Here is a 14,170-nt window from a genome sequence, read left to right as displayed (position 1 = left end):
TTTATTGTTTCTAGATTTTTTGATGATAAGCCTTCAGTTTTAAGTGTTCAATAAATACTATTCTATAAAGTGCTTGCATTCTAAATTCCAATAAACCCTCTGATAAAGAAGTATTGTTCTAATATGCAAATCTGTAGGTAAGAAAATGAACTCCCCACCCCCTCCCAGAGCCGATTGAGCCCTATCAGAAGGCCAAGAAATTAAAATATGTTGGATTGGGACTTCCCTGGTAGCACAGTGGTTAAGACTCCTTGCTCCCAGTGCAGGGGGCCCGGGTTTGATCCCTGGTCAGGGAACTAGATCCCACATGCATGCCGCAACTAAGAGTTTGCAAGCCACAACGAAGGAGCCCACCTGCCAAAACTAAGACCCGGCGCAACCAAATAAATAAATAATAAATATTAAAATAAAATATGTTGGATTGATCCAGGCTTTATAGCAAATATCCTACACTAGGACCTAGAAGTGAAACTTTCAAAAATCCAGAAGGATGATCAGTTTCATAGTATTTAGACATGTCATGATGTACAACCAAAGTTATATGAAGTGTATTTGAGATGCTTTCTGCTCAAACTATTCAATGGTTCTTCATAACTGGGTAACTTCCTTGGCCTTTTTTTGTTTTGCCTAGACTGTTTCTGGGTGACCCAGCATTTCTGATGGTTTCCATTGCTTTAAGGGCTTATGTTCAGCTAAGATCCCTTTCATGAGTTCTAGGCCCACGTGTCTGAGATTTCAGTTCAGGTGGGCATTATCGGTTTCCATTCCCATTCTGCTCTTCCTCTTGTATCTTGTGCCTTACTAAACGTGAACTCCATCCACCTGACAGCTCAAGTCAGGTAGCTGAGCACTTTGCTTAATCCTCCCTCTCCTTCAACCCTCACACCTAATCAGTTCTTAGAGCCTTGGATTCTGTTTCCTTAACATCACTCAAACACACCTACTCTCGGTCCCTACTGCTACCTGAGCTCAGGCACTCATCATTTCTCCATAGATGGAGAACAGCCTCCCAGCTGGTCTTCCCTTCCCAATCCATTCTTCACAGCTGCAAAGACCATTCTAAAAGGCAACGTTGATCACATGATTCCCTTGCCTCAAATGTCCTAGATTGAAATAAAAGTTCCTTGTGACCTACTTCCTGCCCATCTCTACAAGCTCGTCTTTGGCTTTTTCTTCTCCCATCCTCTGCACCAGAGCTCTGGGAGACCTCAATGTTTACTCTGCATTTCTCCATGCTTTTGTACCCACTAGTACTTACTCTACTCTTCCTAACATCCTTCTGCTTAATTTCTGCTTACCTTTCAAAATCCATCTTCCTCCAGGAAGTTTCTTCAAGTTGCCTTCAGGTTAATCACACCTTCAGTGTATTACAGCAGATACGGTCCTAAAATTTACATGGTACTGTAACTTCACTCTCCTCTCTTTCCCACTGAACTGAGAGCTCCTTGAAGGCTGAGACTGGTTTTTCAGTGCTCGGTTCCTGGAGCTGTTAAAAGAGTCTGGCCTCAAAAAGAGTTCTGTCGACTGACTAAGTGAAATACTCTAGAGTGAGGTTATATGTTCTTGTGCAACTTCTTGCCGGAAGCCAGGCTAAATTAAGGCTTCACAGAAGTAGACACTACTGAAGTAGAAAAATTTGTTCAAGGAAGGCAGAGTCAGATTTTTAAGATACTAGTCATTTAGGCTTGATTGTTGGAATGTGTCTCTCATGAAGACAAAGGGGAGAGTTTTGGCAATTGCCAACTTCACAATAGCCTCTAGGGACAAAGACAGTTATGTAGGAGAGAGCCTGACCCTGTGCACCTGCAGACAGATGCTAACAAGTGAGCCTAGGCACGTACTTAGGGATCTAACCATCCCCACAAGCAAGTTTAGAAGCTTCCACTGGGTTTCTTGCCGATAAACAAAAAAGAAAAGGTCTTTCTTCCATTGTTTTAGTTCTTCAAATTCTTTTTTTTAAAGCATTTAAAATTTTTTACTTATTTATTTTCTTTATATTTTTGGCTGCCTCGGGTCTTAGTTGCAGCTCGAGGGGTCTTCGTTTCTTCGTTGAGACACGCGGGATCTTTTCGTTGCGGCGTGGACTCTGTTGTGGTGTGCAGGCTTCTCTCTAGTTGTGGCGGGCAGGTTTTCTCTCTCTAGTTGTGGCTCGTGGGTTCCAGAGTGCGTGGGCTCTGTAGTTTGCGGCACGTGGGCTCTCTCGTTGAGGCGCGCAAGCTCAGTAGTTGTGGTGTGCAGGCTTAGTTGCCCTGCAGCACGTGGGATCTTAGTTCCCTGACCAGGGATCGAACCCACATCCCCTGAATTGGAAGGTGGATTCTTTACCACTGGGAAGTCCCTAGCTCTGAAAATTCTTAATTTGAAAATACATAGTAAGCCATTACAGGCCTTATCAAACTTATACCTCAATTAGATATATTTTTTTAGGTATATTTTTAAAAGAGTTTTGAAAAGGAACTTCATCCCTGCCTTGGAAATATGGCCACATTGTGGGTTACACAAACAACTTCAGTGTCATTACCTCCACATCTGCCCGTGCTCTGCTGAAAAGCTATCTCTGTGGGTCCTATCTGCTTTGTTTTCTACCCAGCCCTCTCCAGCCCACGCTGTATCTGTTGAACTAGGAATGTCATCTCTGCTTTTAACCATCAGCCTGTCCTAATGGTGGAAAACCCTGCAAACAGCCTGTACTCAAGGAAGGCTTGGCTTTTGGCTTCACAGTCCAGTGGAAACCTAAACCTGCAACTTGAGAACCAGTGAGGGCACAAGCCACTTATTGATTTTGTAATCAAGGGGAGAATAGGATAGAGGTGCTACGTTAAAATGTTGTGTTGGCTTTGTAAATAAACAGCTCTACCACCCTAGCAGGTCCGAGGTTCAAAGCTGGCCCTGGGGATAAGAGTTACGAGTATCACCAAACCAGCCATCTAATGACTTGCTGGGTGACTCTCAGCCACCCTTCCAACATTGTCTCTAGGAAAATTGTGCTTATCAGAAAATGCAATTCTGTTGCTTATGTTTTTCATCCTAAAGTAGAGCTTAGCAACTTTTTAAGGTTCCCAAAGTTGAGTGTGAATAGGTATGCTTTGATTAGAAACTCTAAATCACAGTTTAAGAAACTCCAATGCACTAAAAAGAAAATCAAATCGAGTAGGTTTTATATACCACATCTTCTTTATCCATTCATCTGTCGCTGGACACTTAGGTTGCTTCCATGTCTTGGCCATTGTAAATAGTTCTGCTATGAACATTGGGGTGCGTGTATTTTTTCGAATTAGTGTTTTCTCTGGAGATTATATATATATATATATATATATATATATAATGGAACATTATTCAGCCATAAAAAGGAATGAAATAATGCCATTTGCAACAACATGGATGGACCTAGAGATTATCACATTAAGTGAAGTAAGTCAGACAGAGAAAGCGAAACATCATATGATATCACTTATATGTGGACTCTTAAAAATGATATAAATGAACTTATTTACAAGCCAGAAATAGACTCACAGACATAGAAAACAAACTTATGGTTACCAGAGGGGATAGCGGGGGGTGGGGTTGTAGATAAACTAGGAGTTTGGGATTAGCAGATACACACTACTGTATATAAAGTAGGTAAACAACAAGGACCTATTGTATCACATAGGGAACTATATTCAGTGTCTTGTAATAATCTATAATGGAAAAGAACCTAAATATATATATATATATAACCGAATCACTTTGCTGTACACCTGAAGCTAACGCAACATTGTAAATTAACTACACTTCGGTTTAAAAAATTGTTTTAAAAATTGAGTATGTTTTCCCTCAAAGTTGCCATGCCTCCTGCCAGCCTTCTTTGGGTCAGTTGCACCCCCCCACCCCCACTCTTTCTATCACTGACACTCAAGAACTTGGAGATGGCTTTCTATTTCTCCCACTCCAGTGTCCTCCCATTGGTCATGCAATAGCCAAGATGTATACATTTTACTTTTACTACATCTTTCCTCTCACCTCTTTCTCTGACTTCGTCCACCACCCTCTGAGCTCTGGCTCACCTGATAGATTAATCTTGCTTAGATTAGTAAAATAAGATTCTGGTGTTCTCACCGGCAACCCACCCAACACCACTGCTCATTTTCCAGAAACGTGTCTTGAATCATGTCATTTCCCTGCTCAGAAATGGTCAAGGGAACTCCACTACTTCCTAACTCAGTTCTACATCCCCAGACTTTCCACCTACATTTTCTGCTCTATATTTTATTATTTCAACTGTAGATACACGTTTGCTATTCTTTCCACACACAGTCCTGCATCCGCCTGCGCTCGTACTGTTTCACCCAAGCTACCTGGTTTGAGGGCGGGTTCCATCATTTACTAGCTTTGTGCTTGTTTCCTCACTTATAATGTGAGGATCATAATAGCACCTACTTCATGGGGTTTTGTGCTGATTACTTGAAGAAATCCATACAAAAGGCCTTAGAAGAGCCCAAGCACAAGGTAAGTCTTCCGTAACTGGTAGTGATCATTATTATTATCATCATCCCTTTCAAGGACCATTTCAAATCCACCTCTTTAGAGAAGGCTTTTTTAATTGCCCAATTCAATGTTATTTTTTTCTTCTTTTTGTACTTCTCTGAATAGCATTTGACACAGAATGCCCTGCCGTAGAATAGTGTGTGCGCTTATCGTGGCCTGGCCTGGACCGTACAGTTACTGAGGTTGAGGAAATTTTGTTCATCATTGTATTTGCTGAAGGACCTTCTACAGCAACTGGCACATCGAAAGGACTTAATAAATACTGGCTAAATTGAAATAAATTGATTTTCCTATTTTTAAAACTCTGTTCCACAAGCTGAGAAAAAATAGCACATAAAGATAAGCAAATGAAATGAGCACCTTGATAACAAGGATGTTACTGGTGAAAGACACTGAGATTGATGTCATTAGAACGCACGGCTTTCCTTGATAACAACCTTTCCTCCCTGTTCTCCATTGCAGGTCTGCTTAGTGGCCTATCTTGGTTTGTTTATGCTTTGTGTCTCCTATCAAGTTGACGAACGGACTTGTATCCAGTTTGCCATGAAAGTAAGTTGTCCTTTTTCTTTCTCTTTTATCATCACATAGAAGGAAACACAAGTACAAAATTAAGGAGGACTTTTTAAGGGGTTGTATATCTGATTATTCTAGAAATTGCATTTTTAGACAGGCCAAAATATGTTTTAGGAGGGCATTCATCCAGACCCCAAAGGTAATGCTGATTTTTTTTTTTTTAAGTCTTAATTTCCATGAACTGGATTGGCACAGAGCATATGAAGTGCCCTCCAATGCCCTTAAAAGGAAAATTGAAAACTCATCAGTTCAGCAAAACACTTGGCCAGGGAAAAAGTGTCTATATCAGTGCCCACTTCCCCATCTTGGGGGGTTTTTTTTAGAATGTTTTAATAATGAAGCAGTCTAAGTGTATTTCCCTTGGTAGGTGGGATCACTGAGACAGAAAAGGTACATTGGGTGCATCCAAATGACCTGTGCCAAGAATCTGAGGGCAAAGGCAGGAGGTTGGGGTATGCTTGGTTTAGCAAGTGTGTGTGCCTTTCCTGAGTGCCGTTTTTTTTAGAGACACTGTGTTTGGTTGGAGCCAATTCAAGTACACAGCATTTTCACTGCACAGTAGAATCTGCTCCAAAGGGAAGCACAGACACACCCTTTCAGAGTTTAGGGAGATAAACAGCCCACTCAGAAATCAGTTGGTAGAAATCAAATTCCTACATTTTCTTTCAACTCCTGTAGCAGAGAACAAAAAGCTTTCTGTAGTGTTGGTTTGGTTTTGTTTTGGTTTGGGGGTCCAGTCACATTGTTTACTTTTCTTCTATAAGAAAACACATAAAAACTGGATACTCCTTTGTAAGATGTTAGTATATTCTAGTATATTGATATAAAAGCTACTGACATAAAAAAGCAATGTGCTCATATATACATACATATATATATTTAAGTCATGTCGTGAAAGAGTAATTAGTGAATAAAATATTCAAATTATTTTAACTAGCAAAAAGAAACTGGCTACACAAAATGTATGCTATGATCCTACAGAGATTAAATAAATAGCTCTTATATGCACAGAAAAAATAGTTTCTCTGAGTGGTGGGATTATACCTACATTGTGTAGTTTTTTTCTTCAATTTTGAGATGTTCTCCAATAGTTAGATGTAACTCTTCTAATTTAAAAATTTAATGGATGCTATTTTAAAAATTGATAGAGTTAGAATTTTGGTGGAGATGCCCCCCCACCCCCCTTGGAAATTTTACTTTTTCTGTCTGAGGGTGTCCCTTAAAAAGAAGGCCAGATAGAGCAGACATCAGTCCATGTTTACTTTTTTGGTAGAAGTCTGAATAAACTACAAGGCTTAGTGATGATTTTGTTTTTTAAAGCCTAGTAAGAAATGATCTGTTAAATTATGGGAATTTCATTCATTAGGTAAAAAGGGCTCTAAACTAGGTTCATCAGTTTCTGTGAAATGCCTTCATCCCCCTCTCCACCATGATCCCAGGAAACAGCAGAGGCAACAGCAACATCTTCACAGAGGCCCCTAAAGCCATCTCAACGTCTGCATTTAAAATAAGGAGCAAGGATAAAAAAAATTAAAAAATAAAAAAGTCACTGCCAATGTCAGCCAGGTTGAGAATTCACCACTAGGAAGATCTCATTAACTATCTTTTTTTTTCACCTGTGACAGACATTGACAAATACAGAGGCACTTTTCTCTTCTTCTGAATGTGACCTTTAGTGATGCTTGCTGCCAGCTCTCTAAGGTGCCCGCTATATTACCTTCAGGTCGAAAATGAGCTCCGTCAATCTCCAGGTTTTCCAAAGGCACAACAGGTTACAGCGGACTTCCCTTGTGCTCCTGACATCATTTGGGGGAGAAGAAATAAAATGCATCTTCATGAGGTGTTTCTCACTAGCAAAACCGCATTTTAGTGCTTACGTGTTGATACCCTGGACCAAGCTTTGGCGGCGAATTTATTTCCTTCTGTTGAACGCCCAGATAGTCAGGACAAGCAATACGGGGGTGATGCCAGCGCTTTACTGCAGCCTGTGCTAGCGCGCGCGCGCATCCATACACACACACACACACACACGCGCTCGCGCGCGCGCGCGCCCCACACACTTCCCTTTTCCTTACAGACAGTGGCCACGGGGGCTTGTCTTTTCATCTCAAGCTAGCACAGTCTTCTCTGGCGGCCCTTTGGCAAGCCCTGTAAGCCGCCGGCGCCTTCCATCTTTCTCCCCGGGCCCTGCTCCCGAGTTCTGCTCCTGGGCTCGGCGGGCCATCCGGCCGCTGATTGGGCCTCCTGCCTATCCTCTGTTTTCTCGGGGCTCACCTTGATGATGTTCAGAAACGTGTCTGGTTCGTGTGCGTGCATAAACACTTCGGGGCACATTCCCCACGAGGGCATTGCAGTCGCAATAGCCTCTGAACTTTGAAGCGGCGGCCGGGTACCAATTAGAGGCGGCGAGCGCGGGGCGTGCCCCCGGGCGCTGTGGTTACATAAGCGCCGGGGGCGCCCGCCTCCGCCCGCTGCGCAGTGCCGGCCGCCCGGACTGACACAGGCAAGACAGATGCATCCCGAGCCCCGCTGGTATCAAAATATATTTGCTGGCCTTCCCAAGGTCATCGTAAACACTCTTATTGATAGTTATGTGTGCCGTGTAGGTAAAGTAAGCCACTTGATTTTAAATTACAGATTCTGACCCAGAAGCTTGTTGCTGTCAGCTGAGTTAAAAGCCGCGAAGGAAAAAATGCTACAGCGCTGCGGATGTAGCCCACAGGCTTTGGCCGATCAAGTCTGTATTTATGTCTTGAAATGGATAAGAAACTTGATTCTGTGGCTCACTCTTGCTTACTTGGCCCGATGCTTTCCTGCAGTGGGAGAGGCAGAATCACAATGTGTGAGCTAATGCACCAATGAAAATGTATTCATATTTAAAGGAGCTGAGGGGCATGGCTTTTGTTTGCGCTCTTGAGGCTTCTAGAATATTTAATATGCTCAATTAAAATTGAGTAGTCTCTGTGCTTGTGTAAATGTTCACATCCTTTCTACAGGCCAAGGATGTGTTGTTACTCTCACGTGACATAGAATAACACAAAGCCAGTATAGGGTTGATATCCTAAAAGTCCTGAGAACTGGCAGCTCTTTCCAGGTCTGCTAATGTGTTCATTTCAAGAATACTTAAATATTTAAACCAGGAAAGCCCAGTATCAATTATTTTGATCCTTAGAGTAATCTTGTGACTTAGGTGCTAGATGAAGAAACAAAGGTACCCATGGGATAGATTTAATTTGCCCAAGGTTCATAGTTATGGAGGGGAGAACTGGGATTCTAACTCAGGCTGTCTGCTCCCCAGTCCATGCCTGTAACAATCACCAGGCACTGCTGTGTACTTGGTAAAAGTCTTGGGCAAATCTTTTGCTCTTTGGGCCCAAAAGTTATCTTTTAAGAAGAGACAGGGTCTTCCCTGGTGGCGCAGTGGTTGAGAGTCCGCCTGCCACTGCAGGGAACACGGGTTCGTGCCCCTGTCTGGGAAGATCCCACATGCCGCAGAGCGGCTGGGCCCGTGAGCCATGGCCGCTGAGCCTGCGCATCCGGAGCCTGTGCTCTGCAACGGGAGAGGCCACAGCAGTGAGAGGCCCGCATACCGCAAAAAAAAAAGAAGAGGAAAACTCTCATTTCAGCAAACGGATTTTTGTGATGGTTATGAGAGAATATTTTTTGCAGCTATTTGAATAATTTACAGATCGAGAATGAGGGATTATTGTCATTGTTTCAAGATAATGCCCCAGCGGATATTCTATAAATTCTCTATCTAAGGATGAGTGTGTGGGAGAGAGTTATGACAGGACCTCCGTAGCCCCATCCACTGATGGCAATAAAGTGTATGAAGAAAACTCCAACTGGGGCCATTCTGCTAGGCAGATGACTCTCAGGTAAAAAATCATCCCTTAATTTGGGCCCTCCCTGCTGGTATAGTCACTCATGTCCCAGGCACTGGAAATGCAGCTGTCATGGGCAGGCACGCACGACACGGCCAGCACAATCTAATTTGGCCCTTGGCATCAAGAGTTTGAAGTCAGTTGTCAAGTCTGAATATTTCAAAACAACCCAGAATAATTCAAATATTCTATCCCAATGGCCCCACAAAATAAATCCATACTTTTTTAGCCCAAGAACTACTTTTTTTTTGCAGAAAATATGGCCACTGAAACTTTGGCGACAGGCAGGACCAAGGTGATGCATTCAATAGCACAGATTAAATATTTCCTCTTAAATTTTTGAAATGGTTTGTTTCACTGTGTGTTTTTCTGGTTCCCTTCCTCCAAGGGAGGCTAAATGTGTTCAGTCTAAGTTATCCTTGTTATGTCCCTGAGAAAGATGTTTCCATAAACTGTTTCACAGATGAAGAAATGTGGGTTGTATTTGACAGTCCTTCGTATGATTTGAAAATGAAAAAGAGAGTGTGTGTGTAAGATATTTTTGATGAGAAGATCCGAAGAACCTCTGCACTCTTTGCTCGTGCAGCCATAGGAAGATGAAACGGCTTTAACCAGGTCCACTCTCTTCCTGTGTCCGCAGTGAAGCTTCCAAGCAAACCAGACACATGCTCAGGACACCAACACACACACACACACACCAGTCAAGACAGAAAACATAAAATTTTAAGTATTCTATATTTAAGACTTGAAAACATTTGAAATTGTCCCTGTGTGCAAAATCACTCATCTGGAGGACTTATGCACACATATTTTATAATCTTGCATACATGTTTTTATTTTGAGTTGCAATTAGTTGGAGGCAGGCGGAGGGCATAATCTTTTCAGAGCAACTTTCATCTGAACTTGGACGTGACTAATCTTCCTTTGAGGAGTTCACATTCAGCAGAATTGCTCTATGAGCAACTTTTGACTATGGGAATGTAAATATTGCACTAAGAACTGGGTTCAGTACACCAGTCCCAACAGCTGGGGACTCTGTTCCTTATCTAGGTCCTCAGTAGGTTGGGCCATTAAGAGCAAGGTTTTCAGTAGGGAAGTCCAATCACAAGATTTCTTGTTCTGTAAAATGGTTTATATTGTGGCCACGTCAATAAGCACCCACAATTTTTGATCAAAATATTTCAGGTGGGGGGCTTCCCTGGCGGTGCAGTGGTTGAGAATCTGCCTGCCGACTCAGGGGACATGGGTTCGTGCCCCGGTCCGGGAAGATCCCACATGCCGCGGAGCGGCTGGGCCCGTGAGCCTGTGCATCTGGAGCCTGTGCTCTGCAACGGGAGAGGCCACAACAGTGAGAGGCCCACGTACCGTAAAAAAAAAAAAAATTTCAGGTGTAGGGTAAATGTCTGAGCTGTTCAGGGATTCCATGGTTCTTTAGTAGCAGAGTTAGAACTTTAACCAGACTTTTCCATTCCAAGGCTAACACATAAGCCAATGGTGTTCAGAACTTTGGTGACTGAGGGACCACTTACAGTTTATTTTTATGCTCAGAAACTACATGGTTATAGGTGGACTTGGGATGAGACTTGTAGGTGATCAAGTCACCCACCTTCTGGAACCATAATTTTTTTTCCCCCCAGCAACCTCTCACTGGGGATCCTGGCCTTCCTGGACATAGTTTGGCAACCACTCCATTGAATATAGTCTTTTTCATTAACCCATGTTGCTAGTTGACCAATCATGGCCAATTTTGGCCAACACAGTGTTTACATTGAAGAAATTTGTTCTCTACTTTCTAGTCTTGTTTCAGTCTTTATATCAGCAGTTGTTAAGGTCAAAACAAGCACAGTATGCCTTTCAGGGACGGCTCTTGTGTTTGGGAGTCATCTAAGCTGCCTGCTACATCCATATACAAACATCCCCAAATCAAGCTAATATTATTGGCTCAATTCATGAAAAACACCCGACATCTGTACGACAAATGAAAATACGATCAGAGTTTTTCAGATTGTGATCAGATTGGTCACTAACAGTCCATAACGAGCCGTTGCCATGTCTTGGGTACCATGTTTCTGAGGAGAGACAGCCCTTCCATCAGGGAATGGAGGGAGAGAAGGAATCTTGGAAGAGAAGAAGAAGAGCTTTTCTTTATTAGCTTTGCCAATAGTCATCCAACGTTCTCTATAACTGGAAAGGTTTTCTTCTGCTTTCTTGCAGCTCTTGTACTTTCTGCTGAGTGCCCTTGGCCTGACGGTCTGTGTGCTGGCCGTGGCGTTCGCCGCTCACCACTATGCACAACTCACACAGCTTACCTGTGGAACCACGCTCGACTCCTGCCAGTGCAAACTGCCCTCCTCTGAGCCCCTCAGCAGGACCTTTGTGTACCGGGATGTGACTGACTGTACCAGCATCACTGGCACTTTCAAGCTGTTCTTACTCATCCAGATGATTCTGAACTTGCTCTGCGGCCTTGTGTGCTTGTTGGCCTGCTTTGTGATGTGGAAACACAGGTACCAGGTCTTTTACGTGGGTGTCAGGGTGTGTTCCCTGACAACTTCCGAAGGTCAGCAGCAAAAGGTCTAACATTCTTGTTCAAAGGTGGGAAAGCAAACAGCACCCTAACTAGCTGAGATTTTTTTTTTTAAAGGAAAAAAAGAGAAAGAAAATGAAGAAACAATGAAATTTGACAATAACTAATATTCACTGTTCTAAATGAATATTTTTATATTTTTCAGGAAATGAAAGAGCATTTCTTCAGGTTTCCATAGTATTTTTTTTTTAATTCTTAAGATCTAAACTGACTTTGGGATATTAAAAGAACACGGTACAGGGAAAGAATGGTAGAGTTCTATCTTTAAAGTCTGGAGTCTATTCCTAATACTCATGTTACCTATTACTGATATAATCTTCTTTCCTGTTAGTCCAGTTCGATTTGGACAGTTTCAGACCCACTTGCTAAATTTTGTAGGATCTTCCTCCAGGCCTTTCCCCGCTCCCGCCGTGATCCTCACTATGACTCCGAGAAAAGCAGGGGGCAGGAGGAGGGGGAAAGCGGAGCAGCCAGTGTGTCTTTCTCTATTTTCCCTGGTAGAGATTGTCTTCAAGGCATGAAACAGCTTAAAAGAGCAGAGTAGAAAAGGAAGAGATTTTGCAAAAGGCTAAATAATTACAAACACCTGGGTTGGGACCCCTGGCCTTTTTCCTCTGCTCCCCTATTTTGGAACTGTAAATAGATCACTTAGTGAATGCTTTGGGTGATTGCTTCGCAGTAATTGAAAGCTGGTGGTAGTTGTATTCTTAATGATATAGAAGGTTTAAAAATAATTACATTATGCTTCTATTCTGTCATCTAAAACAAATCATTAAAACTAATTTCTAGCTAATGGTTAATTATAATTATGCTCAGAAATCTATTTAATGAGCCCTGGCTGTACTTACGTGGCACTGTCGGTATTTGGAGAAATTACTATCACAAGAGAGAAGACTTAAAGATTCTTTCTTCTGAAAGCCAAGCTTTACAAGGGAGAAAAAAAAAATTTTTTTTTTATTAATAGCTCAGGTTAAAAATACTCATTTAAATGAAAATGAGAGCATTTGTAATGGGAAATGTTTATACAAATAGCACATTTGTGATACGTTGTAAAATATCTCTAAGCTAAGTACTTTTGACGAAGATTGAGTAATGCTGAGGTGCCCCATTCATGAAATTATATTTGATATGTAATCTTATTATTGATTTGTATGCACAGTCAACTAGAGCCTTAAACTAATGTTTTCTGAGGTCATTATTTGAACATTTGGCCATTGGCTTGGAGGGTAATTTTTGGTTTTGTTTTGAAGTGACTGCGACTTAAAAGAGCACAACTACTCTATGGTGGGAGACTTTTCTCTCGAGTTATTGTTATCATTGAATTTGGAACAATATCAATGTTTTAAGGAAGGAGCTCAGAATGCAAATTCATGTAGCATAAATGTTACCCAAAACTTTCTCTATTAGTATGCTCTGTTGAAAGCAGAAATTCAAGATAATTGAGCTTAATTTGCTTATCCACATTGCCTATTGATATATTTTACTAATCATTAAACCCTACTCTAAAAAAATCATTTCCTTGTTTGCCTTAAGAGGTATATGAATAATTCCATCGATTGTGACAATAGTGTCGATTATTACATGATATGAATATCCAAATAAAAAGGGAAATGTTAAGTTAGTTGGAGGATTGTAAATATATTTTATGCCCTCCAGATAAAACACCTGATTAACAGATGTTAAAACCTTTTTATGTATTGACTTGCTTTAAAAATGGCCTTCCTCGGGCTTCCCTGGTGGCACAGTGGTTGAGAGTCTGCCTGCTGATGCAGGGGACACGGGTTCGTGCCCCGGTCCGGGAAGATCCCACATGCCGCGGAGCGGCTGGGTCCGTGAGCCATGGCCGCTGAGCCTGCGCGTCTGGAGCCTGTGCTCTGCAACGGGAGAGGCCACAACAGTGAGAGGCCCGCATACCGCAAAAAAAAAAAAAAAAAAAAAAAAAGGCCTTCCTACACACTAGCTCAGGCCAAAAATGCACATCAGGGGCTTAATGGATGATTCTGGAGCAGCGGTTTAATACACAAAAATTACATCAACACACACCAAGCCTCCTGACGATGACCTAAAAAAATACTTTGTACCCTGTTAAAAAAATTCCAATAACTGAATCCATTTTGATTTTGACAGTTTCCTACAAAAGAAAATGACTGATAATCTGTGGGCTCCTTTTTAAAGAGTGAGAAACCAGTGCTTTAATGCTAATTACTATGAATAAGTCACCATTGGAATCACACCCTGAATACCTTAAACAATTTTTTATAGCAAACACTACAAATTTTTCTATCAGAAAATTAAATTCTACGCAACACTAAGGTGTTCTATGCTTTACAAGCGATTCACAGGGTATTTCAAATGGTAGAGTAACTCTAGCTTATGTGCTTCCTTTTTCTAAATAATGCAACCAGTAAGAACTGACATGGTGATAAGCTTGGTAATAATCAGGATATATATATATATATATATGTGTGTGTGTGTGTGTGTGTGTATATATTATATACACACACACACATATATATAATGTGTATATATATATATACACATTTTATATATATATAAAATGTGTATATATAATGGGGTTTTTGCTATTGTGTGCTTGAAT

At 41.6% G+C, this 14,170-nt stretch overlaps 1 protein-coding gene across 1 annotated transcript in view; it reads left to right on the top strand.

The window, feature by feature from the left end:
* Positions 1 to 11,615, top strand: part of SSPN (sarcospan) — a 44,417-nt gene extending 32,802 nt beyond the window's left edge. The window contains exons 2-3 of the mRNA XM_065887872.1: positions 4,990 to 5,076; positions 11,199 to 11,615. Of these exons, the coding sequence (XP_065743944.1) occupies positions 4,990 to 5,076; positions 11,199 to 11,564 (453 nt within the window). The 3' untranslated portion in view covers positions 11,565 to 11,615. The remainder of the gene's footprint in view (positions 1 to 4,989; positions 5,077 to 11,198) is intronic.
* The last annotated feature ends 2,555 nt before the right edge of the window (positions 11,616 to 14,170 follow it).

Source organism: Phocoena phocoena, chromosome 11, assembly GCF_963924675.1.
Source record: "Phocoena phocoena chromosome 11, mPhoPho1.1, whole genome shotgun sequence".
NCBI lineage: Eukaryota > Metazoa > Chordata > Mammalia > Artiodactyla > Phocoenidae > Phocoena > Phocoena phocoena.
This window is presented reverse-complemented; position numbering and strand designations above follow the sequence as displayed.